This window comes from Centroberyx gerrardi, chromosome 24 (assembly GCF_048128805.1).
Source record: "Centroberyx gerrardi isolate f3 chromosome 24, fCenGer3.hap1.cur.20231027, whole genome shotgun sequence".
Classification (NCBI taxonomy): Eukaryota; Metazoa; Chordata; class Actinopteri; order Beryciformes; family Berycidae; genus Centroberyx; species Centroberyx gerrardi.
In genome coordinates this window covers 22,624,719-22,652,218 of record NC_136020.1, presented here as the reverse complement: position 1 = coordinate 22,652,218, position 27,500 = coordinate 22,624,719, and the positions used below count along the sequence as shown (strand labels likewise).

The 27,500-nt window shown below is 43.2% G+C and overlaps 2 protein-coding genes across 2 annotated transcripts in view; both read right to left on the bottom strand.

Annotated features, from left to right (window-relative positions):
- mcm10 (minichromosome maintenance 10 replication initiation factor) overlaps nucleotides 1–13,473 on the bottom strand; it is a 15,516-nt gene extending 2,043 nt beyond the window's left edge. The window contains 14 exon segments of the mRNA XM_078281929.1: nucleotides 1,117–1,247; nucleotides 1,902–2,176; nucleotides 2,178–2,379; nucleotides 2,676–2,789; nucleotides 3,873–3,967; nucleotides 4,861–5,066; nucleotides 6,025–6,141; nucleotides 9,913–10,080; nucleotides 10,258–10,423; nucleotides 10,548–10,746; nucleotides 11,403–11,552; nucleotides 12,059–12,262; nucleotides 13,112–13,393; nucleotides 13,467–13,473. Of these exon segments, the coding sequence (XP_078138055.1) occupies nucleotides 1,117–1,247; nucleotides 1,902–2,176; nucleotides 2,178–2,379; nucleotides 2,676–2,789; nucleotides 3,873–3,967; nucleotides 4,861–5,066; nucleotides 6,025–6,141; nucleotides 9,913–10,080; nucleotides 10,258–10,423; nucleotides 10,548–10,746; nucleotides 11,403–11,552; nucleotides 12,059–12,262; nucleotides 13,112–13,393; nucleotides 13,467–13,473 (2,316 nt within the window).
- Nucleotides 13,474–15,757: 2,284 nt separating this feature from the next.
- Nucleotides 15,758–26,471, bottom strand: optn (optineurin). The gene is given in 13 exon segments (XM_078282087.1): nucleotides 15,758–16,926; nucleotides 17,839–17,921; nucleotides 18,500–18,642; nucleotides 18,832–18,990; nucleotides 19,776–19,860; nucleotides 19,942–20,091; nucleotides 20,928–21,043; nucleotides 22,025–22,127; nucleotides 22,779–22,963; nucleotides 23,744–23,909; nucleotides 25,801–25,924; nucleotides 25,927–25,983; nucleotides 26,359–26,471. Coding segments are annotated over 13 exon segments (1,590 nt in total). The 5' UTR covers nucleotides 26,462–26,471; the 3' UTR covers nucleotides 15,758–16,810.
- Nucleotides 26,472–27,500: the final 1,029 nt, after the last annotated feature.

Sequence of the window (27,500 nt, the reverse complement as noted above, 5' to 3'; positions counted from 1 at the left end):
AGGAGAGAGGAGGGAAGGGAGGAGAGGAGAGAGGACAGAGGAGGGAGAAGAGAGGAGAGAAGAGGAGGGAAGGGAGGAGAGAGAGGAGAGGAGAGAGAGGAGAGAGGAGGAGAGAAGAGGAGGGGGGAGAGAGGAGAGGAGGAAAGGAGAGATGAGCTTTGACTGCTTTACCGCTTTTCTTTAATGTCCTATTTTTAAATCCCTGTTTCCTTATATTTTAAGTTATTTTATCTTAATCTTCATGTCTGGTTTCATTTGTCTTTTATGTCTTATTTTTTAATCCTGGTTTGTAACCCTGTCTCCTTATATTCTTATTTTACTTTATTTTATTTTATCTTTACCATCTGGTTTCATTTTTAATCTCTTGTTTTCTGTTCCATGTACCCAATTAGTGTATTAAATCTTAACTGTCTTGGAAAGCACTTTGTAACAGCTGTTCTAAAAAGTGCTGTATAAATAAAGTTTATTATTATTATTAATAAATAAATAAAGTTTATTATTTACAAAGTGGGAATGCAGAAATGAAATTCCCTAAATGAGAGATTCTGCAGTTTTCCGGCTCCTTCCAGATTCCCTCGATCCATGTGACAGTGTTTAACCCCTCGCACCCCCCAGTTTCCCCTTAAATTTCCTCTTAAGTAGCTTCAAAATTAGACAAATCATATTTTCCATACTGTACTTCAGTGTCTCATCAATATTGTGTATCTGCTGCTCCAACGCTTCACTGAAGCTGCAGCTGCTGACACTGAGAGAAATATTCAAATGTCTTCTGTGTCATTTCCCTGTAATCCAGCCTGACATGTTTTGAGGCTTTTGGAAACCTCGGGATCTGGACTAGAATTTAAAATAAAGCTCTGTGGGTTTGAACCAAGCTTGGCTGCAAACCATGTGTTTGTAATGATGATCCTGTATGCAGGACCGGCGGGTAGAAGTGGCTTAAAATGTGAAAATGCTGCAGGGTTTCTGGGAAGGAACGAAACATATTTACATCTTATCTACATACAGTAGCTGTAAATCTACAGAGCCTGAGAAAATGAATAATTCTGGGTAAATTCGATGCGTTAACAGAGCAGTGAAGCATCTCGGTCTTTGCGGTTCTGGTGCCTCGTGTCGTACCGCCTGCAGCTCGGCGCCGTGCCGAGACTTGGCGTTGAGGATCTTCTGGAACTCCTCTGACTGGATGTAGTCGAGTTGTTCTCTCCTCTTCTTCTGGGCCGGCTCCTCTTCCTCCACTCCGCCGGATTCGCCTGCAGGAGGGTCAAAGGTCAGGTGATAATAAGTCATAATAAACTCATTTTATATAGCGCTTAACTAGAAGCAGAGTTTAGAAAATGACATGAAACAAGAATAGGGAAATATATGGAAAAGGAGATAAAAATTGGGAATCATGTTGAAAAGAAAAAGTGGGTAAAAACTAATAACATAAGAAACAATGAGATGGGGAAGTAAAAGGTCTGAAATGCCAAAAGCCAGACCCAGACTTGCTTTAATGTGATGTGATCAGTAAAATCTTTACATCAATCCTAAATCTGATCAGTAACCAGTTTAGCGTTAATGAAACTGGGGATATTTGGTTTGGAGCTGCTGCGTCCTGAATGAGCCGGAGACATCAGAGTTCAGACCGGCAGGAACAGACGGCGACAGATCTCCAGACGAGAGGAGATGAAAGTCTGGAGGACTTTCTCTGAGAATAAAAACAACTTGATGTTTTGTTTCCCAGCTGCAGGAAGCGGGACGCTGCGAGCCTCGGTCCTGCTCTCTGAAGTCCAGTCCAGAACCGCTCTGAAGTCTCCTGTCAGGACGCCGCCTGACCGGAGCAAACACTCCAGCTGTGTGTGTGTGTGTGTGTGTGTGTGTGTGTGTGTGTGTGTGTGTGTGTGTGTGTGGAGGTGTGTGTTTACCGTCGGGCGAGGTCAGGCTCTTCTCCACCCGGGCGTTGATCTCGCTGTTGTTACTCCTCTTCCTCTTCACGGCGTTGGGGTCTTCCTTTTCAAGCCCCGCCCCTTTGGCTCGCAGCTTCCTCAGAGCGGCCAGCTTGGCGGCCGATTGGCCGGGAGCGCCGGACGGCGGGCTGTGGTCGAAGAACAGGATGTCTTCCCCCTCAGAGAAGCCCCGCCCCAGGGTGGGGGCGGCGGGGCTCCGGGTGGCCTTGGGAACCTCGGAGGCGGCTTTAGGGGACAGGAGGCCCCCCCCGGCCCGGGAGGGAGGGGGCCCCCGGTCCGGGTCTGGCCCCGCCCCCGTTCTGCAGTGCCCTCCTCTGGATCTCCTCGGCCCGGCGGCGGCGGCTCTGCAGGAGCTCCTGCTGCTTCTGCTTCTGCTGCTTCAGCAGCTCTGAGGCCGAGATGGACTGAACCGCAGCACCGGTCGCGCCCTGGGAACCTGGGGAGAGGGGGTGGGGGGGATATTTCACTTTAGTATAACGCACAGGTAAATGCACCAATGAATGGCAGTGAAATGTGAAGTGGCTTGTTGCATTAAGTTATGCTTTCAATATTTAGCCTCATTAAAGCCACTAGTTGAAGCTTTTGATTGTTATTTGTTATTTTTAGGCTGTAAGAATAACTTTTATGTTTTTCTGCAGAAACTCTGGATCCACGCCTCTTTAATGGGAGACTTTAGACATTCAACCTGAGTTCTGAACCAGGAAGTGAAGGTGCAGAGAGATGAAACACCACCTGTGTGTTTGGCGTGTGTCAGATGCTTCTTCAGCTGCAGCGCTCCGGGCGTCGGCATCGACATCAGACCCTTGAAGTCGTCTGAACAGCCGGAAACCTCACCGGACTGCATGGCTGAACACACACACACACACACACACACACACACACACACACACGGACATATCAGAATAAACTCAAGTAAAGAAAACCTGTTTCTACTTTACATCTCTTCAGTCCGTGTTCTCTCCCTTCACCACCTTCACTTCATGAATCGTTTTCCAACAACAGATGCTCAGAGATCTTGACTTGGTTAAATGGAGTTGACACATCAGAAGAGTTACAAAATGCAGGAATGACACACAGTTCAAAGAAAAATCCCCCTAAAACATTTTCTTGCATTCTTGAGTCCTTTTATTTGTTTGGCGGTGTATTTTGTTTTTAAATTCCCGTGGAGTTTGATATGAGAAAATGTTTCAGGATGTAAAACATCAGCGGTAAACGTCAGGTTTTGGTGTCAGTCCCTCAGAATCAAAGAGCGAGGGCTTCTTTCTAGAGCCGCCATTTTGCACCGAGAGACGTTCAACAATCATACAGGGAGAAATCCATCGTAGAAGAGGAGAGAGACCAGTTTCTCCACCACATGAGCAGGAGAGAGACCAGAATGCACTGCAGCAGAGAGACAGGTTGAGGGTTTGAGTGAAGGGACGACTCTCACTTTTTCTCAACTGTAAAAATTCTCACTCTCTTGCTCTTACTCTGCTATCAGTATCTCTCTCTCTCTCCACCTATAACCCACAGCTGAATGCAACAAGTTCCCTTCTCTGTGGATTAACAAAAGGCATTCTGGGAAACGTAGTAAATCTCTAACTGCAGTAGAAGCAGACGACGCAGGTTGAGGGAAAGTGGGTTCACCAAAAAAAGTAAATGACAACACTTCATCACTAAATAACTGCTGGAATGTGTTGAACATCACAGACTGATGATATTTAACAGTGTGAAAGTTTCTGAGGAGGATTTTTCCCTTTTAAGTGCAATATTTAAGGTTAATAAATAGCAAAAGAAGCTTATATGACAGATGTGTAGAATACAACTGGGCTGATAAACAGCCTGAACAGCTTATATTCGTGTCCATATACACATTAGCAGGGTTCAGTCAGTGTTGGGCAGTGTGTGTGTGTGTGTGTGTGTGTGTGTGTGTGTGTGTCATTTCCTCACCCAGTCTCTTGGCCTGGTCGGCGATCTGAGCCGATCCTTTCACAAACAGCGAGTCCAGAGTGCGCTGGCCGGGTTTGTTGGGTTTGGAGGCCGAGCTGAAACAGAGCGACTCGTTACAATAATCGTTAAAATATAAAACGAGCTCAGATTCTGTCCGATCCCGCGGCGCGTCCGTGGTTTTGTAAGCTGCAGCTAGTTAGCTAAAAACGACTTCAACAGACATCGTAAAAAGTGCAAATACACTTTCAGCCATAATCCACTTCAGACGGGGTGTGAATCCTGACCAAGAAGATAAGATGGATTTCCCAAAAAAACTAAGCATTTTTCCTCAGATGTTGGCATGAGTTATCAAATATAGAGTAGAAGAAGAAGTTCTTTCTTGAAATGAGAAGAGGATTTATGGGAGTTGTATGAAATTTCGCAACTAAAAAGTGAAGATTCATAGTTAAAGTTACAATTTTCTCAATAACAGAACTTTAACTTCCTTTTATTAATTATATGCTGCTGACTAAACAACAGACATGATTTGAAGGAATTATTTTCTCAAGTAAACCGTGATGAAGTTTGATAACACACACATATTGTCTATCTATTATGGAGATTTGTTTTCTGCTATTCTGGATTGTTTACATATATTTATGTTACATGTGCATGCTTCAGTCTGGAGTATTCAGGTACCCCACCTTGATTTATCTCTTTGATCCTTTTTCGGTTTTTCCTGAAAATTACAATGCTAGAAAAGCTGATTTACATTTTTTGAACTGCCTTTCTTATTTTTGGAAGTATTCAATAAATACGTATTATTTTTGTCAACATAACTGGACTCATTGGATTCTTTTTGGACGTGCGTATCAAGGTTCCACCGAGTCCCACCAATGATGGAAAACAAAAAAGCGAATACACATATGAAGGAGTGAAGTGAGCTGAGGCCCTCGACACCACGGGGGGAAAAAACCCCAAAAACCCCAAAACTCTGTCCATCACTCACAGAGAGGAGACGCAGGCGGCGGAGGAGACGCCGCCGTAGTAGAACCCGTCCTGGCAGAGCCGCTCCTTCAGGCCGCCGCCGCCGCCGCCCCGCCCCTTGGCCCGGCCCGGGACCTTCCCCGAGAAGGACGACTGCAGCTCCGCCCGCTTGGCGCTCATCTTCTTATACTGGGCCTTGACGTGATACTGGCAGAACTGACACTCGTACTGAGCAGAGGGACGGGCGCAAACACAGGGAGAGGAACAGAGTGAGATACTGGAGGAGGAGGGAAGAGACTGCACATGCTACTCCATCATACTAAGCTAAACAAAGCATTTATTTTTTTTACGAATTTAAAGACCCGTCTGAATCTCACACCGCTATCCGTAGCTTACCAAGACATTAAACATTACACCATTTTGCTAAAATCAAATAAGTGTCTCTCAGAAAAAAAAGGATATTGGTCTGAATTTGAGCTCATTTACATGCACACTAATAACCAGTAAATGGGAATAATCAGGCTATGTCAGCTTTTCCATGCGCTCAAGTAATGCGATAACAAGGAAAAACCCGGATTACCTAATTCAGAGTTGATTTCTCTCCTTAAGGATGTGATGTAAAACCCAAACTTCCCACCAGTTGTTCTGGATTTTGGATTTTTGGATTTTGCATGGAGCCGCACGCAGCTTATTTTCACCTAGTCAGTTTTCTGTGTCTCATTACTTTGCAAAACAGTTTAACAAACGCTCTCCTTGTTCTCCATGCTGTTAGATGTTTCTAACCCTAACCCTCTCTCTCCGGTTACGTTTTCGCTCATGCTCAGATGTAAAAAAACAAAAGAAATCAGACTAAATATACTAAACATGCACCGAATAATTGGAAAGACGGGTCAAAAACCTGCTGTGTTCATGAGGTTTCTCATAATGCGATAACAGACTTTATCTGATTTAGGAAATCGTACTCTGCTGTTTACATGAACGCTGGAATAATCAGGGAATCGCCTCAGTCAGACTGTGATTGGTTTATTAGTGTGCAGCCAAACCAGAAGCGGTCTAGTCTGCCTGAAGGTGGTGAGAAGTGAAACCAATCTGTGGATACGCTTCACCTGATATTGGTAATCTGTACCCTCGATTTTATAAGCAGTTTCCAGTTTCCACACACACACACACACACACACACACACACCATGTTAACGATCTGAGAGCAGGGGTCTCCGTTCTTCTTCATGGCCTTGCAGGTGCCGTAGTCCTGAGCTTCACCCATCAGCAGAACCTTCTGAGGATGATCCACCGACAGGCTGACCTGCAGATCAATACAAGACTGTCTGTTAACCTGCAGATCAATACAAGACTGTCTGTTAACCTGCAGATCAATACAAGACTGTCTGTTAACCTGCAGATCAATACAACACTGTCTGTTAACCTGCAGATCAATACAAGACTGTCTGTTAACCTGCAGATCAATACAAGACTGTCTGTTAACCTGCAGATCAATACAAGACTGTCTGTTAACCTGCAGATCAATACAAGACTGTCTGTTAACCTGCAGATCAATACAAGACTGTCTGTTAACCTGCAGCAGATCAATACAATGTTATATAGTTTAGTCGCCCACAGAGTGCATAAAAGTGCCGATTGGAATAGTGAAGAAGAAGAAGAAGAAGATGAAGAAGAAGATGAAGAAGATGAAGAAGAAGAAGAAGAAGAAGAAGAAGAAGAAGAAGAAGAAGAAGAAGAAGAAGAAGAAGAAGAAGAGAGGAGGAGGAGGAGGAGGAGGAGGAGGAGGAGGAGGAGGAGGAGGAGGAGGAGACTAGTCAGAGCAAACAGCTGAAAATCTCAGCAGCATCAAAGAGTCCAGCAAGTCCTGAACCGGATCCCAGTTCACCTGAACCGGATCCCAGTTCACCTGAACCTGATCCCAGTTCACCTGAACCGGATCCCAGTTCACCTGAACCGGATCCCAGTTCACCTGAACCTGATCCCAGTTCACCTGAACCGGCTGACAAACTGGAGCCAGGAGACAAATATGGAAGAATTTAATTTACCAAGACGAACATTCAGCTGACATCAAAACCTCTGTGGAAACACTGTTACAAACTGTCCAGTGTACTAAGACATCTCTTGGTGGTTTTTCTTGTTTGCCATCATATCGTAGCAGTATTGAATTTGTAGATATTGAACTTAGTATTAGGGATGTTAATGATTAATCGACGATCGATTAATCACCGTGAAGAATTTGATCGATCAAGCATATATTAACTGATTAATCAACAATGTAGGCTATGTGCCATTTCTAATTTTTTGCTGAAATCATTTACAACCAACCAGGTGCAAGAAAGCCAAGCAAGCGGTGAAAAGTCCAGTGTAGGAGCATTACACCCAAAAAGACGACAGTATTCATTGTAAACATTGTAATACAATGTTGAAATACAACAGGTCTACAAGCACAATGACAGGGACTGCAGGAAGATTCCCCCGGCTGGCACAGACGTCCATTGTGGGGAGTCGGGATTTTTTTTTCCAAGTTACTATAGGCCTCAGCTGTTAGATGGCTGTTAATAGAAAAATGTATGTTTATTCTGCATGTTTGGCCTCATGTTTAGTGTTTACATCCTCTAATTTGTCTTTGTTCTGCAGAATTTGTTCTGCAGAATTAAGTTAATCTTTTGAATTGTGCTTGGTTGATTAACTTGTTGAGTAGGTCTAAAGACAAGTGTAAAAACATGCATTTTGTATTTTCTATGTCAAAAGCTATTTTTTACATAATGATTAATCGATTAATTGGTCATTAACTTGACTGCCGATCAATTAAGGAAATTGATTACAATTTGCATCCCTACTTAGTGTTGGATCAGATGTTGACCAGACAGACTTAATGAACAAAAGGTTCATCAGTGGAAAATACAAAGTTCTTGTACAGATATAAGATGCTGTACGTGGAAACTGAGCGATCTTCCTGCAGCGAGGATGAACCGGTTCTTCTGTCTGAAGTCTAACTGGCCTGTAAGACGGTGAGCAGGGCAGCTGGCAGCAGCGTTCGCTTCCCTCAGCACATTCCTCTCTTAACATTTCAGACTGCTTCTGCCAGGCTGACACCAGCAACCTTACTGGATATTTTTCTGTCTATTTTCACCGAGCTCCCAGACCGGTTTTTACTGCCGAGGCTTCAGCTGCCAGACCAGTCTGCAGCACCGGATCTTAAAACGGATTCAATAAAACTCAGATAAAACAAGGTCAACTTTTACCAGTCAAGTTAAGAGTTCATTTCCCACAGGAACACAGCAACAGTAACATGTCACCGTCTACGAATGATGCATGATGACAAATATTTTAACTACGTTTACCTGTAATTACAGCGCCCCCTTTTGGGCCAATCAGTGTAATTTTTGATAACGTAGAAGTGAGATGCATCATTCCACAGAGTTTCATCAAAAATCCAATCAGCCGTGAAATTGCGTACAAGGAACGAATGTAGAGCTGCAACGATTAATCGATTAGTTGTCAACTACTAAATTAATTGCCAACTATTTTGATAATCGATTAATCGGTTTGAGTAATTTTTTAAGAAAAATAAGTCAAAATTCTCTGATTCCAGCTTCTTAAATGTGAATACTTTCTGGTTTCTTTACTCCTCTATGACAGTAAACTGAATATCTTTGGGTTGTGGACAAAACAAGACATTTGAGGACGTCATCTTGGGCTTTGGGAAACACTGATCGACATTTTTCACCATTTTCTGACATTTTATAGACCAAACAACTAATTGATTAATCGAGAAAATAATCGACAATGAAAATAATCGTTAGTTGCAGCCCTAAACGATTGAACGAACAAAATTTATTTTATTCCAGTGGGTTTGGGAACAGGTTGTAACCGCCTAAACAAAAACAAAAGCCTCTTCTAGTTGTTCCTGGATCCAAATTCATCTCAAGAGCGGATCGAAGTCTGTTATCGTAAAGTAAAAAGTCTTGGGTTCAAATCCAGCTCAGGACCTGTCTGTCTTCACTTTCAACTGTCTAATAAAGCCAAAAAAAAAGGCACAAAAACAAAATAAAGAACCACTCTAGCACAAAATTACCTAATGAATTTTAGGGAAGACAGCAGTCCTCTGAAAATGTTAATCCTGTATGAATCAGACTCTCGGTAATTTAAACTGTAATTTGTTTTTGGCACGCAATCGCTTTTTCTTCTTCTCCTCGACGCACAATTTCTATGTTCCTCCTGTCTTTAAAAATGGAGGCAGTCGTGGAATCTAGTTTTATGTTTTATTTTACTAAATCAAGAAGTGACAAATTGTTAAATCTTAACCTTGTACAATTTTGTCTTGGGCTTTGGTCTTATTTGGGAATTTACATTTTATTGTCTCAGATAATAATTCACTGGTGCCGCCATCTTGGACCAAGTCACTTGATCCATGATTGGCTGTTAATACATAACTTCTGATTGGAGGCTCTTGACTCACATTCCCAAAACGCCACTCATGCTGAGGGAACAAACTTCAGTAAATGGCTGAAACATGAAAACTGGCCTCAGACTGACACACAGCATCTGGCCAGCTGCATAAAGATAGACCTAGTCTTAGACTTAAATGTGACCTTAAGTCAAACTAGGACCTTAAGACCTTAAGTCCTAGTACTTCTTGATTGTTGTAGATCTCTAATGGGTTGTTTCTGTCTCTAGAGACTCTCTCTCTTCTTCAGGTTCTTTCCAAAAACCAAAGATTTGCCATCTTTTAGGAAACAGCTTCAGTATTTAAACTTCCCACAGTTAGGCCGACTTGTTGCCATAAAACAAAATTCTTACCTCAAGATTAGCCAGGGGGAAGGTGGCTAACTTTCCTACCTCAAAATAAGTCAGTCTTAATATTTAAGTAACAGACAGTCTTGATTAGACTAGTCCAACCTGAGAATCTTAGACCAGTCTGAGGCTTAGACTAGTCTTAAACTAGCTTTATACAACCCATATCCATCTCATATCCGTCAGTCCCCCTGGCCCAGACCCCCGGCCCAGACCCCCGGCCCAGACCCCCGGCCCTGACCCCCGGCCCAGACCCCCGGCCCAGACCCCCGCTCACCCCGTCGTATCCATCCTTCTGCTTCATGGGGTTTGGGTTGAGGAGGCCGACGACGCTGCCCGGCTCCGTCTTCCACAGCTCTTTGTGGACGTCTCCGAACAGCAGCAGAGACACGAACACCTCCAGGTTGTGGAGGTCGCTCAGCTTCCAGACGCTGAAGGTCTTTCCCTGCAGAGAGGAGGCAGAGGAGACAGCAGGAGTGAAAACAAGACTCTCTAGCTGCTGCTACTTTGAGAAAAACATATGTTAAAGTGCAAAACTGCAATAAAATAATTTTGTTCCCTGAAACAGCGAGAAATAATGGTGATTAAATGGTGATCAGTGTTTATCGACCCGGTGACCTACGCTGCTGCTGCTCTGCGGCGTGGCCTTGCTGACCAGCACAGCGAACGTCACCCAGTCGCTCTCCTCCAGCTTCTCCCGCGCCACCAGCTCCGGCAGCTGGGACAGGCGGATCAGCCGCCGGTCGGCCATCTTGCGGTCCATCTCAGTGGAGGAAACCCGCGGCTTCCTGGAACGCAAGAGTCCAGATTCAAAGAGTGTCAGAGAGAGTGTGTGTGTGTGTGTGTGTGTGTGTGTGTGTGTGTGTGTGTCTTATAGATCAGTGCATCATCACTTTAAGGTTCTGTCCTGACCTGAGCCGCAGTCCGGAGTATTTCTCCACAGCCACGTCTTTTGGGAGAGCAGGGAGAGGAAGAGGAGGAGGAGGAGGAAGCTTGGTCTGTCTGGTCTGGGAGGACGGAGGCGAGCGAAGCGGATTGGTGACCTTGCTGGTGCTTTCTATTGGCTGGAACGAGCTGCCGATCTTTATCTCCACCAATGGGCCTCTGTCTTCTGAGGAGAAAACCAGTAAAGCAAATACAGTCAGTTAAAGGTGTGTGTGGCATTTTAACATCAATATACAGTATCACTGTTAAATTAACTGATAGCTTGGTGTGATTGTTCTCCTCTGTCTCACTCCAGTAGTATTGTTAGTTCTAGTGTTTCTCCACATTAAGACTACATTTCCCATCAGCCCCGTTGCTTCCCGCCCCCCTCCCTGAAGAGGATCAACATGTTGGAAGTGATTTCTCCATCTTCCTTTCCCTCCTTCCACCATCTGCTGCCAGAAACTCTTTCAGCTTTAGCTCCGTTTGCTCTGGAAGAACAGAAGAAGAACCTCTTCCTGTTTTGTGCCGTAAAGCGATCCAGCAGATTTCCCTCCAGATCCACCAGGTGGAGAAACTATGGAGGATGCAGAGTAGAGGCTGATAGAGGCTGACAGGCTGACACTGATGCTCTGGTCTGTTTACAGTAGTTGTACTAATGTCTCTAAATTAATGTGTTAATGACTTATTGATGTTAAAATGCTTGATGCAGCACCTTTAAGCCTCATTCCCCTGCCTGTAACGTGTAATGAAATGTGTAATGATATGAGTTCCATTGACAAACACTTAGTTAGTAATCCTGGTTCATGTTAACTGCTGGTGTAACAGCAACAGTAGTTTTACCTGGTGAGGTGCTGGGTTTGGCTTGGTGAGCCATCCTGGGTTTGCGTTTGAAAGAGTCAGCGTTGTTCAGCTGGGAAGAAAAGTCCGACGACTCCTGGAGCTTCAGGTTTTCTTCGGGTTTTCCTCTAACTGGAGTGGATGAAGACTTTACTGCTGCCAACATGAGACACAGAAAACACAAGTTCAATCCACTCTGCTGGATTCTGGGATGTACCAGCCACTTGTTGTTCAGCAAAGTGTTTATTATTACATACATACAGCATATCTGTGGAGAACAGAGACAGAACTAGTCTGTCTGGGTAGGCTGAACTGAACTTATGGGAGAGTGAAATAGTTTTATACAAAGAGACAAACAAAGGTGGAAACAAGGGTGGTGACAGAATGTGAGGATAAGATGGAAAACCTAGTTAGTGTGTGTGTGTGTGTGTGTGTGTGTGTGTGTGTGTGTGTGTGTGTGTGTGTGTGTGTGTAGCTTTTGGGATTGGCAGAATGTTGAAGGTTACACTCCTTATATGGAACTGGTTATCAACTTTAGTTTGGTGGAAAAGTACTGAAGAAGAACTTATCATAGGAGTGGAAAATTACTGAGAGAAACTAAGATTAGTATGCACTTAAGCTCATTTTGACAGACTGTGGCAGACTGTGGCAGACTGTACCTGCCGGTGGTTTGGTCTTCTGTGTGGGAGCGGCCGGCTTGCTGTGGGTGGGCCTGGGCGGAGCCTGTCGGGGGGGCGTGGCTTTAGCGCCGGCCGGGGGCCCTGCCGTCCTGACGGGGGTGGAAGGAGAGGCGGAAACCCTCTGACTCGCCTCCAGCTGCTGCTGCAGCCGCTGCATCTTCTCCTGCATCCGCTGCAGCTCCTCTGACAGAGGACAACACAAAGCTCATTCAGTATTAATGATTTAACAGGGCAGTAAGTCAGGTTTCTACTGCCCTATAGCACAAAATAACCATAATACATCTGCAGGGGGTTGATGGAGTTGTTGCTTATACCAATGACTCAATGATTACTTCACCAGCTGATGAGATTTCTGGCTTTCAAAACTCACTTTCTGGCCCGAACTCCGTTTTGGAACAAAAACTCCTCACCCACTGGAGTTTCAAGACACTTCTGCTCCACCAAGCACTTAATTGAACTAAAAATTCAACTTTTATACCTGGTTTGCTTGTTATTACTTAGTCTTCTTCCACCAGAAGACACTGGGGAGGACAGCAGCCAGCAGGAAGAATTAATAGTTTGGAACGAATCAAAATGAATGAATTAAAAGCTGATGTTTTATTGAAATAAGTGCTGCTTGGTGGATCATATTTGTGCCAGATTTACCAGTGGACCCTCACAATTCAGATCATTTTAAAAAATGTCTTAAGACTTGTTTGTGTTCCCTTGTTTTCAATGGCTCTTGAAGCTGCTATTTTTGCTGTTATGTTAAAATTGTGTCTGGTATTCTGTTTTTGTCTCTGTGATATGTGATCTTTTTAATTCTAGCTTTTATTGTGAAGCAGTTCGTAATCTTGGTTTTAAAAGGTGTGATATAAATAAAGTAAGGTAAAAGGCCTTAAAGCATCTTTAAGGATTCGTCAATAAGGTATTTGTGTTTGCTGATAAGCAAGGCAAGAATAAAAAAGTCCTGATTTAAGCCTGGAAATGGACATGAAGTTCAGGGAGAGTGTCAAGGCTAAAAGCCACTGAAGCAAATCTGAGGAGACAAACCTTGTAAATCCTCCTGGCTCTTGTTCAGACTCTGACAGGCGGCTCCTTCAGCTGGTTTTCCTCTAACATCTCTCTCTTCTTCTTCGATGTCTTCCACATCTCCAAACAGATCAGACACTCCGTCCTCCTTCTCCACCTCCTCCCCTCCCTCTCTGTACTCCTCCTCATCATCGTTGTCAAACAGGCCGTCCAAGTCGTCCGCCTCGTCCTGCCCGCCCCGCTCCTCTGCGACGCCCTCAGACTCCGCCAGCAGCGCCGTCAAAATGTCCAGATCATCCTCACCTGGACGGATAAAACACCGAGTTATGTCTTTAACTTTACATAAAACCTTTCTCTTGTGTTGCGTGATACTTACTCTCCATTTTCAAAACTGCTGAAGATCTCAGATCAGCTGCTGAACTACAGAGAAGAAAAGGAAGGAACATTAACAACATTAACATGAGGGAGCCTGCAGGTTTCAGCAAGTTAAATTTAAGACTATTTATTAAAACATTTTAATGCCAGTTAGAATGAAATACAAGATGTTTTTTCTTGACATTCCACAACTTTGAATTGGATTAAGAATGTACAGTATGTATCCTCAAAATAGAATTTATACCTCAAACCAAATGGTGGGTCTAAAGTGTTATTTTACTTGAATTTGCCTTTTTTTTTTTTTTTTTTTTTTTTTAATAGTAATTGAACATGATTAACAAGATGATTTTCAATATTTTGAGTCACTGCCTCTTGCCAAATGGACTGCCTCCTGTGCCATTGCTTCTTACTTGTATGTGTTGTATTTGTTCAGTTGTTTAATGAGAAATCAATAAATATATTGTAAACAAAACAAAAAAAAGAATTAAATACATCTGATACTAAATTTAAAATGAAAAAATAACTGCTGACCTGTCAGAATACAGAAACGACAAAACACTAAGAAACCACAACAGATTTAAGAGCTCTGGAAATTAATTTAAGACTTAAAACGTGACATTAAACTGTAATCAAGGCCTTTAAACCCCAAGCAGGACCCCAATGTAAACCTGACATGCACTAAACATGTACAATCTGTGAGTACTGCAGTTTTAATATTGATAATTTCACTATTGTTAATAAATTGGTACATAAAAGGAGACACTTTGTGTACTAATACACTAAAGGGAGAACCTGTTAGCCTGAAATGTGTGCATTACACCGACTTTACTATACGATTTAATCCATTTTAAGACATTTTCAGGACCTGTAGACACCCTTATTTTTCTGAACTACAGGAGCATTAATACAGGAAATAATATATCTCTATTTTCATATACAGAAACAATTAAAGTCCTTAAGCTAACAGCAGTGACACTGTCAATATGAAAAAGACTGTGACTTACCCCGGATCTTTCAGCTTTGTGTCTCCCGTTAGCTTTAATTAAATATCGGCTGATTTTACCGCCTCGTCCAGATTGTTAACAAACTGCTTATTAACTGTTTTACAACAATTAACACCACATGTACGTACAAATAATAGATATATTCACAGTTTATAAGCCTGGTATCTACCGTAGCCTGCTGCTCTGAGAGGTAGAAATCTAAAACTGGCGCTAAACGAAGGACCCCGCTGTGTTGTCATTCTTACCGCCAGGTGCCTTCGGATTTGCCTGATTAAAAACAAAACTGTTTCGGCTTCGTCGTAGCCCTGTTTCCCGACCCACACATAATAACTTCTCAAAAGTAAATATTGATGTGAGAAACAGCAACGAAAAAAATTAAAACTGTGTAATTAGTGTACACATAATTTCAGCTGTAATGTTTGGGTACAGGCGAGTCTGAAGCGGACTCGGCATGTTACAGAACCTTCTTGCATGTACTGTACTGCATGTTGTAGTGTTTTTTTTTATAACTGAAAGCTAAAAATATTGACATAATTTTGTAATGTCAGATTTAAATACATAAAAAAAAAAACATGTAACTACTGTATTTTAACAGTGATGTAGTAAATAAAAAGGCGAGTAAGCTGACTTGCAGTCGGTCATTACAAAGCATCATAACCACAAACATGCCTCAACAAAAATCTATTGTATTTTCAAAAAAAAACATAATCTTTTGCCTTTACCCCTCAAAAGCCCACATCTTAATATAACTCACATCACTTTGATACCACTTACTGTGAAGAATACTGTGAATTTATGTTACACAGATTCATGTCAAGCCTAGTAGCCTGTAGTAAACTACAGTATTTTGTGAATAAAAACTTGAGTAAATTGAGTTGAGGTGGGTTTACTACTCAAATACTGTTCAGAGGTGGGGAGTTGAGTCACATGACTTGGACTCAGACTCAAGTCACAGTTTGAATTGCTTGAGACTTGACTTGCTGCATGAAGAGAAGACTTGAGACTTGACTTGGGTTCTGGTGACTTGGGACTTGACTTTGACTTTCTAAAGTCTTGACTTGAGATCTTGTGTTTGTGTAAATGACTTAGATTGAAAGTGATGAGATTTGTTCCAGCAGACAACTGAATTGACTTGGTCACACCTCTGACTATTCATATAGATTCCCGTTAGTAAGAAAAAATCTTCAAGCTGCGACTCACATTGTGTCAAGTGTGCAGTTTTAAAAACACATGACCTCATGGATATAAATGTGTTGTAATGTTGTCAAAAGCAGACAGAAACAGAGACTTGTCATAAACAACTTTATTTAGGCCTAATTTTAATCAGATTAAAGCATGGACTCAGAAGGCCTGTTTAACCTACAGAGGACTAGTAGACTCTGTATGTGGCTGTTGCTTACTGTTGATTAATAAACTGATTATCTGGTCTAATACATAATGTTCATATTAATGTCCACATTATTCATACCACCAGGAACCATCTGCAGAGCCAAAAGAAATAAAAAATATATTACTTCTCAACATTAAAGTGCCTATGTGGTGCATGCGCCCCGTTTCCACTGACACCAACAACCTGAATAAAGGCTAAAATAGAATTCTTTCAACACACAAAATAGAAGGAATTTTAATTCTGATTTGATAGAGAAGACAGAAGAGAAATAATAAGAACTCGATAACCCATCAAGTGGTAAACAAATTTTCGACTTGTAAAGGCTGAACTTTGGTTGATTTTTTTTTATCTAAACGTGACGAGGATAGATGACACCAAATTTAAATTAGGGTTCCTACACAGTTTCACTATCATAATCCCCAAATTTTCAACAATTTTTCCAGACCTTGATTTATGCAAATTTTCATCTTTCCCCTACTAATTGCCATATTTCTCTGTAGATGAAGATTATTCTTCACAGCAACAAATATCAGAATACGTCAGATAGCAGAAAATGTGTAGTCCTATGTATGTAAAGTCTGCATTTTTCCACACTTTTCCAAACTTTTCTGCAATTTCCAAATTTCTGACGATCTAGAAATGACCAAATTCTTTCCCCATACATTTCCAGACCTGTGTAGGAACCCTGAATACAGTTATTAAATCCTTCTGCATCACTTCTGCTGCTTCTCTCTGTCTGCCAGCAGAGCCTTTCCCACCCTAGACTGTGTTTTACTGTTGGACTGAGAACTGAGAGATGAACGGACAGATTCCTCTGTCCTTATCGGGGGATTGTGGAGCGTTTTGGTACATTTGGAAGCAGAGGAAGACTTAGATTAAGGTGCTACTGTATGTGTTGTTGTTGTTGTTGTTGTTGTTGTTGTTGTGGAGGATGCTTATAATGACAGAGGTTCAGATGATGCAGTCCATGATGTGGATCTGCAGGGAGTCCAGGTCCGGCAGGATCTCGTTACACTTCGGACAGGCGTGTTCAGGTATGTTCCCCTGCTGCTGCCAGCTGTCCCCGCCTGGAAGAGACAGAGAACTGATCACAACCTGAAGCTGCTGGTTCAAAATCTCCTGTCAGTCACATCTGTCTCCATGATGGAGGAACACTGTAGAACTGTGTGTTAGTTAATAAAGTGTAAATCTGTATCAAGCAGCTAGAAGAGAGAGCAGCTGAGTCAGCTTGTTGTGGTGTGGCTGTAGATCCATTCAGTAACGTTCTCAGTAAAAGTGAATAGTGTGATAAGGTGGATTTGGTTACTGTGACACAGTAAACTGTCTTGTCTTTAGCCCTAGTCTCTACTCCAAAACACTCTGAGTTGTAGCTTGAGAAGAGTCAGCTCAGTTAACCTGAACAAACTGTTAGCTAGCTAACTAGCCGGCAAACACACTGATGTTAATGTGAACACGCTAACGCTAGCCGCTACTAGATACGTTAGCTAGTGTGCTAATCAGATGTGTTAACAACAAGACAGTGATGTTAGCTGACCAGATACTATGGTTAGCTAGCCAACAAGCTGACATTATCTAAACACTAAATCAATCAGATGGATCAGTGATGAAATGATCAGTTCAGTCAGAAACAGACAGAAATTAACCGTCTGTTCAATTCTGTTGAGACGACAGAAACACAGTCAGCTGTTCACAGAGCTGAGACCTCCAAGATGGCCGACAGAGGGGGGTGGAAGCCCATCTACTGGCCTGGCAGTGAACATGCAAGACATTTTCAAATCCCCAAAGAAAATCTGGGATGGGAAAGTGAGAAACACTCTTCCCTAACCCTAACCCAGACTGTGGTTGTACTGGGCAGCTCCCAGTGTGAATGGGATTAACTGTCTGAATGTGAAACACAGTGGAGCTGAAAAGCAGCCTGGTGCTCTGTCAACCTTGGATAAATAAAGGTTAAAACATTTTGACATTACTGAGCTGCGTACCTCTTCCCCCCGGAGCAGCGGCGCCCCCGTGTGGATTGCTTCCCCGCGACACGTGTCTCCTCTGCATCTCGTTCAGAGACTGCCTGAGGAAGAGAAGGGACAACATGGCCGTGTTAAGAGAGGATCGACGAAGAGGGAAAGTCTCTGACCGGGTTCCCACCGGTCCTGGAATATCTGGAATATCCTGGTCTAGGAATAGTCAGGGAATATCAGGGAATTTTACAAACGTGGGAATACAGCAGAATGTATTTTCCAGCTTGTTTCACACATTAATCACATTAGATGGTTTTCAGCCCAGACAGTTTTAGGTCATGGAAATGCTCTGACTAAGTTTTGGAAAAGTCATAGGAAAGTCAGGGAATTTTACACCATCAATTTTACATTTCCTTCCCAACCTGCCCAGTTTAAGTCTGTTATTTCCTTCCCTACCTGCCCAGTTTAACACTGTTATTTCCTCCCTACCTGCCCAGTTTAACACTGTTATTTCCTCCCTACCTGCCCAGTTTAACACTGTTATTTCCTCCCTACCTGCCCAGTTTAACACTGTTATTTCCTCCCTACCTGCCCAGTTTAACACTGTTATTTCCTTCCCTACCTGCCCAGTTTAACACTGTTATTTCCTCCCTACCTGCCCAGTTTAACACTGTTATTTCCTCCCTACCTGCCCAGTGAGTCCATCTCCTCCTGCAGCTGGTTGTTCTGCTTCTTTACGAACTCCAGCTGAGCGGCCAGACGCTCCTTCTCTTCGTGGATTTTCTCCCTCGCCGCTCGCTCCGCGTAGAAATCTGATGAGTAAACCTCCGCCTGCACAGAGGAGACGACAGAAACACAAACACACCGTCAAACTGCAGTGAGTTACTTGTTCATAAGACATTTACTAAGCCTTTAAAGGATAAGTCAGGTGATTTGGAAAAGACTACGTGTATGACTAAATTTTAAAATGCTATGAAAATGAACACTGACACACACACACACACACACACACACACACACCTGGGCCTGGAAGACAGATATGGTCTCCAGCTCCTTCTCCTTCTGGTAGATCTCCTGCTTCATGGTGTCGATCTTCTCCTGTTTGGTAGCCAGGGCTTGTTCAGCGGCGGCCAGCCGGTCCTGCATCTCCTCCACCACCTCCCTCTGCACCAGCTGGGCCTGCGGGGCCAGAGGGCAAAGGTTAGACGCATCCAGGCTCTGATTTATGATTGTTTATCACTCTAAAAGGTTTGGTGGAAATCGTAGTTTATGGTCACAGGATTTGTTTTTGCTATCAGAACTGAATTAGGTGAAAGTGTCGTCATTATATTCAGCTGTGGTGAGTTTAAACCCGTTATACTGCAGGTCTGATACTAGACTACTGCCTACTGAAGCACTTATGTGGAACATTTTGCTCTTACAGTCTCTTTTATTTGACTTTTATGTGACTGTATGTTGCTTTTGCACACTGTATGTTTTGTGCAACTTTTATCGTTTGTCTTACTGGTGTTTTCTTGGCCAAGTCTCCCGTAAAAAGGAGATTCTTAGGGTGCGATCACACCTAGAGTTTGTTTTTTCTTTAGTCTGAACCAGAGTGGAAAAGTTGACTTTGTTGTATTTTTGTATTTGGTTCATTTAGGTTCTAACTGACCAATTACAAGCCAACCAGAGCTTGTAAACAAAAGTCACATGACTCACAAGCAGCTTGCTTATTTTGGAGTTTAAAGTTTTGGAGTGTTGGTAGTTTTCGGTGTCGTTATTTGGTGCCAACAGAGTTCAGATGGCGTTCTCACCTGGACAAATGACCTGAACTAAAGGAAGAAAACTCTACTAACCTGGGATAAAGGTTAATAAATAAAGGTAATAAAGGTTAATGGCTCTGAACACTATCAGAAAGAGTAATGTCAGCAGTGAAATTTGGAGAAGTGTTGAATGTTGTATGTTGCTGTGGACATAAAAGTCACCTCTCTCTTCTTCTTGTCCTCTTTGAGCTCATTGTAGTCTTCAAACAGCTTGGTGTAGGCATCCTTCAGCTGGGCCAGGTTGCTCCTGCAGGAGGAGGGAGATTACTGGTGGCTCAGTGTGTGTGTGTGTGTGTGTGTGTGTGTGTGTGTGTGTGTGCCCTCTGACCTCTCCTCCCCGGCCTTCCTCTGCTCCAGCTGGCTCTGGGCCTGCATGCTGTCCAGCTGGAGTTTCAGCCGGTCGTTCTCCGTCTGAACCGCCTGTTTCTCCACCAGCTGAGCACGGAGAGTCGCCACGTCCTGCTCCACCTCCCGACATCTACACACACACACACACACACACACACACACACACACACACACACACACACACACACGACAGAAACATTACATAAGAAGAGGAAACACTTCCACATGTTTTGGGGACGTCCGGTCTCTCTAGAGATCCGTGGATGCATGCAAAACTTTAGCAAAATTTCTTTTAAATTTGAGGTATAGGGAGCTGAAGTTGGCATCATTTCCGTCAACCCTCTGGCTGACTTCCCCCTCTGTCAGTGTATGGGAGGTCACTCCATATCAGTTCCTCATGAGGCTGAACTCAGACTTTAGTGAAGTCCAAACTGCATCTGAACAGGTGGAAACCGTCACGTAGGTTATAGTTCTCCATCGGTACAAAGTTTTTTCTGGAAGTTTCTATACCTAAAATAACAGAAACGTGCAAATCGTCTAAAGTCTCGAGAGAAGAGAATCTCAACTCCATTCGTTGCTTTGTTTAGTTGCAGAAGACAGACTGCTTTGTGGTCAACAGAAAATTGCATTAGCAACTTAGCCGCTAGTCAACTACAGGAAGACTTCAGCCTGCACTTCTGCTTCAGCTCACTATTTACCCACTTGTTAGGTTTTAGATAACTGGATCACTCAACACAGTGTATGCTGAAGTGTTAGCATGAAGCAACAGCGAACGATCTACCGGGGACACATGGATGATTTCGGTCTCTATATTCTCATCAATTAAAGGGTAATTTGACCAACAGGACAATCCAAAAAGCTTGGTGTATTCCTTTAATAGGAGAAACATATTTTAATTAGTTTGCGTGTCTTTCTTTCTGTATGTGTGTGATTCATCGTGAGCCTGAATGTGTGTGTGAGTCGAACCTGTCCTGCAGGTTCTTCTTCATGCCTTCTGCCTCGTCCAGCTTGCTCTGGGCCTGCTGCAGCTCTTTGATCAGCAGCATCATCTGAGACTTCAGGTTCTCCACCTCAGACAGCGCCTGGACGTTCACAGTCACAACATTTCACATCAGAACATTATAATGAACGTGAAGACTCCCAACTTCAAAAATCATAACGGGAATCATAACAAGTATAGCTTGCTTACTACTACTACTACTACTACTACTGCTACTACTACTACTACTGCTACTACTACTACTACTACTGCTACTACTACTGCTACTACTACTACTACTACTACTACTGCTACTACTACTACTACTACTACTGCTACTACTACTACTACTACTACTACTAGTACTACTACTACTACTACTACTACTACTACTACTACTACTGCTACTACTACTACTACTACTACTACTACTACTACTACTACTACTACTATTACTACTACTGCTACTACTGCTACTACTGCTACTACTACTACTACTACTACTACTACTGCTACTACTGCTACTACTACTGCTACTACTGCTACTACTATTACTACTGCTACTACTACTACTACTACTACTACTACTACTACTACTGCTACTACTACTACTACTACTACTACTACTACTACTACTACTACTACTACTACTACTACTACTACTACTGCTACTACTGCTACTACTACTACTACTACTACTACTATTACTACTACTACTACTGCTACTACTACTAGTTCTATTACTACTACTACTACCAGTTCTATTACTACTACTACTACTACTGCTACTACTACTACTACTACTACCAGTTCTATTACTACTACTACTACTGCTGCTACTACTACTACTACTACTACTACTACTACTACTACTACTACTACTACTACTAGTTCTATTACTACTACTACTACTACCAGTTCTATTACTACTACTACTATTAGTACTACTACTACTACTGCTACTACTACTACTATTAGTACTACTACTACTGCTACTACTACTACTATTACTACTGCTACTACTACTACTACTACTGCTATTAGTACTACTACTACTGCTTCTACTACTACTGTCATTAAATACCTTCTCCTCCTTCCCAGAATCCTCCTTGGTCTCTGTGGTCTCTGGCTGGGAGGTTTGTGTTGATTCCTCTGTGTTGCTCCTCTTCTCCTCCAGCTCTGTAATCCTGTGGTAGATAATATGTTAGACAGTGTTACTCCCTTGTACATTAGGCCAACACACACACACACACACACACACACACACACAGAGCAGCAGAGGTAAAATACTAGTCATCCCATGTAAAATTAGATTAGTTTGGTTTTTTTTACACAGTGATAAAACATAGGAGTAAAGTGATTAAAAAACACAGAAGAATAAAAAAAAATACAAATTTGAGCAGGTGAGATAAAAAAGTGCAAAGGCTTTATGAAAATGTCTCACTTCAAAACAAACAGAAAAGAAAGAAATGAACAAAAAACACACCAAAAAGATCAAGATGCAAAGAAAGAAGAAGAAGAAAGAAGCAAAGACTCTCACCAGAATGAGATGACAGAATGTAAACAACAACAGAAACAACATGGAGGAAAACACACTAAAATAGCTCCGACAGAGGAAGTGAAGTCATAGGTTCATTAATCCGACCGACTACAGGAAACCGCCCCGAAACGCAAGGGATTATGGGTAGAAGGAGACGGATGCCGGTTCCTCATGCTTGGAATGCCTAGCAGAACAAAATGAAGTCTGGACTGATGCTCATATTCAGCTATTTCTTCTTCATGTGTTCTTAACTGGTATGAACACCACAGAAGAAGAGACAGACAGGAACGGGGCCTACCTGGCGGCGGCGGCGTGCAGGTCGGCCTGCAGCCGCTCGGCCTTCTGGGACTCGTTCCTCAGAGACTGCAGCAGCTGGCTGACCGTCACCTCCTCGCTCTCCAGCCGGGACGCCGTCATGCTGAGGTCCAGGCGGCCAATCCGCTCCGCCGCACACACGTCCTTCACCCCGTCCACCTCCCCGTCCTGAACACACAGAGCGCAGGTTACCCATGAGGCCTAGCGCTTTGGGTTAGACCCATATATCAGTTTTATCTGGTCTAGTCAGTGTTGTTCACCTCTGATATGATGCAGTTTGATTAATTACAGGTTCATTGTAGAATTGGCAGTATGTAGTATGGAGGAATATGTTTTATTATTATTATTCTCCTGGGTTTCAGTGGAGAGTTTTAGTGTCCCATGATGCTCTAAATGTTTCAGAGGCTTTTCCACCCTGATGAGAAGAAAACTCTGAGGGGAAACTCTGAATATTTGTAAGTTTTGGGGGGTTTTTTGGCATGAAAATGGTCAAATTTAAAGATATTGAATATCAGCAGAAAATATCGGCTATCAGCAGCTTCAATCCAAAAAAGAAATCAGTTCTGGCCTTCGAAAACCAAATTCAAGCAAACTTTAATACCAACGTAGAGTTAAAATAGTGTGTTTGTGTGTGTGTGTGTGTGTGTGTGTGAGTGTGTGTGTTCTTGTAATTTTACCTTAAACTTTACGACATGTCCTAACAAGGATAGAAAGATCAGGAAAATGTTGCTTCTCACCTCTAAAGGGGCTAGTTTAGTGTTAGGACTTGGGTTTAGGGTCAATTTTAGGATTAAGATTAGGTTTAGGTTAGGCATGTAGTGGTGAGGTTTAAGGTTAAGGGATTAAGGTTTAAGTGATTAGGGAATGATTGTAGTCAATGCAAAGTTCTCATGAGTACAGTAAGACTACCGAGTGTGTGTGTGTGTGTGTGTGTGTGTGTCTCCTCACCGTCACCCTGATGATCTGGATGAAGGAGTCGTCCGGTGACCCCTGACCCGTCTTCAGCTGCAGCTCAGAGTTCATGGCCACCAGGTCGTTCTTCTCCGCCTGCAGGCGAGCCAGCTGGGCGCGCAGCCCGTCCAGCTCCGCCCTCTGATTGGCCGCCGCCGCCGCCGCCTGGAAACGACATCGATACCAATAAATAACGATATCATAACATATCCAAAATCACATGTTTAATTACCAGATTGATGTTCATTGAACTGCTTGGTAATACAAAGTACAATAAAAGTCTGTAATTATCAAATAACTTTTCCTAATTTGTTTCAGATCTCATTTTGTGAGATTTTTTTATCATTACTTTAACAACAGAACTGTGTATCCTGATAACTCAATATCGTTATTTCATCATGATATGATTCTGTTGAAGGATGATAAATAATAATATTGGATATAAGATTGATCCAGCCCTTCTGACAAGAATAAAGTCCTGACCTGGGGGAAACTCGTTTTTCGTTATTTTTTGGCATGAAAATGGCCAAATTTAAAGATGATGAATATCGGCACAAAAAAGCAGCTTCAATCCCCCCAAAAATAGCGTATCAACCAAATATCAGTCGAACCCAAATGAAGCCACACAGGGAATCAAACCCCAACCCTGATGGTTACTGACTGATACCAGATCAGCTCTTTCTGTTCCTCTAGCTCTCAGACCAGCTGACATTCAGCTTCTACTCCTTAAGGATAATTTATGGTTCAACGTCAAAATGTCGCCGCAGCTCACGTGCACCTCTCCAAAACTGCAGCTGTGCGTAAGGTGATGCAAGACCGCAAGCGCTGTGATTGGTCAGTTTGGGCCCCTTCGTGTTTCCGGTTGATTTCCGCTGATAGCGAAGACAACATGGAGCGGGTCGAAGAGAGACCGTCTTCTCCTTTTCAGCCACGATAGACAAATCAGCTGTTCCTCCTCGTCTAACAAAGTCATTTCCAGTTCCAAATCTGCTTCCTGTGGTTGACTAGCGGCTAACATGATCTTCCACTGACCGCCAAATAATCTGTCTTGTGTTTCCACCTGTTCAGATGCAGTTTGGATTCACTAAAGTCTGAGTTCAGCCTCATGAGGATCTGAAGACATTATTTCACTGCAGCTGCAGCTAGCTAGCTACCGCAGCTTGTTCCCTTTGCAGGAGATGGAACATTCCAGCTAGCTAAAAGCATGCTGGGTAGTGTAGTTCGGTAACTAATTTTGTCATTCATGTAAATAATACTGAATGGATTTTCGTGAAATGAAGCCAAGTGAGATGTGTTGATGCTTCCTACAACATATTTCAAAATCAAAGCCATATGTTTTTTAGATTGCTGATATGAAGTCGGAATGACGTCAACTTCGGCTTCGTTTCAGAGAATAAAAGATTACCGTATTTCCTCTAATATTGGCCCGGGCCTTTATTTACCTCAACTGCAGAGGGTACCAGGCCTTTATTGGAAGCAGGCTTATATTAGAGACAGGCCTTTATTTCTAATTTCCTCTGTTGATAGTATATATATATATATAAGTATATTTGCTCATATTTTAGTACGAAGCCTCCTTGTTTTTCTGATCTGCTTCTGTTGGGGTACGTTAGGTAAGACGTTTTTTTGTTACTTCAATGCATTACGATAATTACGGTAATCGACGGCCGAGCCGTCTTGTGGCACTTGTACGTTACTACAAACTACAGTTACATTATATAACAGGCAGCAGGAGTTTACCGGTATCCGCTGTTGTTTTTTCCTTTGTTTTCCCCGGCCTGTATCTGGGGCCGGCCTTTATTTGTTCGTGTCGACGACGGGCCCCGGCCATTATTGGAGACCCGGCTTTTAATTGACTACCGGCCACTATTAGAGGAAATACGGTACTTCTGTTTTTCTTCCAGACAGAATGCAATAAAGCACAGCGCTGCCACCTAGTGTCTCGGCGGTCTGTGCGCTGAACCACCCACGCAGATCAACGAGCGCTCGCACCGCCGCAGACAACATGGCAGCCGGGCCCGCTACCGGCTCACCTGCTCGGCCCCCTCCTCCCCCCGCGCCCCCCGCTCCCACCTCAGCCGCTCAGCTCCTGGTTCTGGACGCTCAGCGCGTCCATGCGAACCCGCGCCTCCTCCAGCCGCTTCTCCAGGAAGTCCCGCTCCTCCCGCTGCTTCTCCGCCACGCCGACAAACCCTCGAAACGCTCCTTCATGGTCAGGTTGGTCTGCCGCAGGGCTTCTGCAGAGAGAGAGAGAGAGAGAGAGAGAGAGGAGAGAGAAGAGAGAGAGAGAGAGAGAGAGAGAGAGAGAGAGAGAGGGAGGGAGAGAGAGAGAGGAACAGAGACAGAGAGGGGAAAGAGAGAGAGAGAGAGAGAGAAGGAGAGAGAGAGAGAGAGAGAGGGAGGGAGGGAGGGAGGGAGAGAGAGAGAGGGAGCGAGGGAGAGAGAGAAGAGAGAGAGAGAGAGGGAGGGAGGGAGGGAGAGAGAGAGAGAGAGAGGATATTAGTCATAAGTCTGATTCCACCTGCTGTGATGTTTCATATGAATTTCATATCAGGAAGATTCATGTCAGACTAAGCAGGTGGATAACACACACACACACACACACACCACACCCTTCAGGTCTCGGTTCTCCTGGATCAGGATGTTCATCTGCTGCAGAGTTTCCTCCAGAGTGCCGGACTGACCGGGAGGCCGGGACACGTCTCGTTCAACCATGGGACCGCCGGACGCCCATGATGCTGGGGGGGGGGGGGGGGCCGGGGGGGCAGACAGACGAGGAGAGAGAGAGAGAGAGAGAGAGAGAGAGACATTCAATTTACTGACCGAGAAAGAAAAGCTGAAGAAAAGGAATAAACTAATCATCTTACAGCACAGTTTGTATCTAATTGTCACCAAATACAGGAGAAAATGTAAATATTGAGATTGATTTAGTGAATTTTGTCTTGTTGTAAGAAACACCCCCCCCCCCCCCCCCCCCCCCCCCCCCCCCACTGTCCTGTACTGTTATACATCAGACTTCAGTTACAATTGAATGTATTGAATTGCTTTTGCATGCTGTTGTTGAGTAGATGTGCAGAATCTGTAGGATTGTTTGTTGATTATCCATTATTTATTTGACTTGATCCTGTGCAAATGCTTTGGCAACAAAGATCCTTTCTGTCATGGCCAATAAAGCAGATTTGAATTTGAATTTGAGAGAGAGAGAGAGAGAGAGAGAGAGAGAGAGAGACAGAGAGAGAGAGAGAGTTGTCTTTATGGGTTTTCAGGTGACATCACACCTTCTGGCGGCCATATTGGAGGTCCAGCTGTCTGGACCTCCACATTTCTGTGTGTTTCTGACTGAACTGATCATTTCATCACTGATCCATCTGATTGATTTAGTGTTTAGATAATGTCAGCTTGTTAGCTAGCTAACCATAGTATCTGGTCAGCTAACATCACTGTCTTGTTGTTAACACATCTGATTAGCACACTAGCTAACGTAGCTAGTAGCATGTAGAAGTGTTTTGCTGTCGATAAAGTAAAAAAAAAAAAAAAGATGTTGAATAAGGTGACTCAGGGCTTCAGGACAGCAGCAGCTTGTTTAAACTGAATTATCTTATCAGCAGGTCACATGCTCATTTAATTAGACTCAACAACAGACTGCTCAGCTGCATTTTACATCATGCTACAGCTATAATAAGACTATAAATCATTTTAGAGGGATTTCATACAAATATTACAGCAACATATAGGATATATAACATAACAGGAA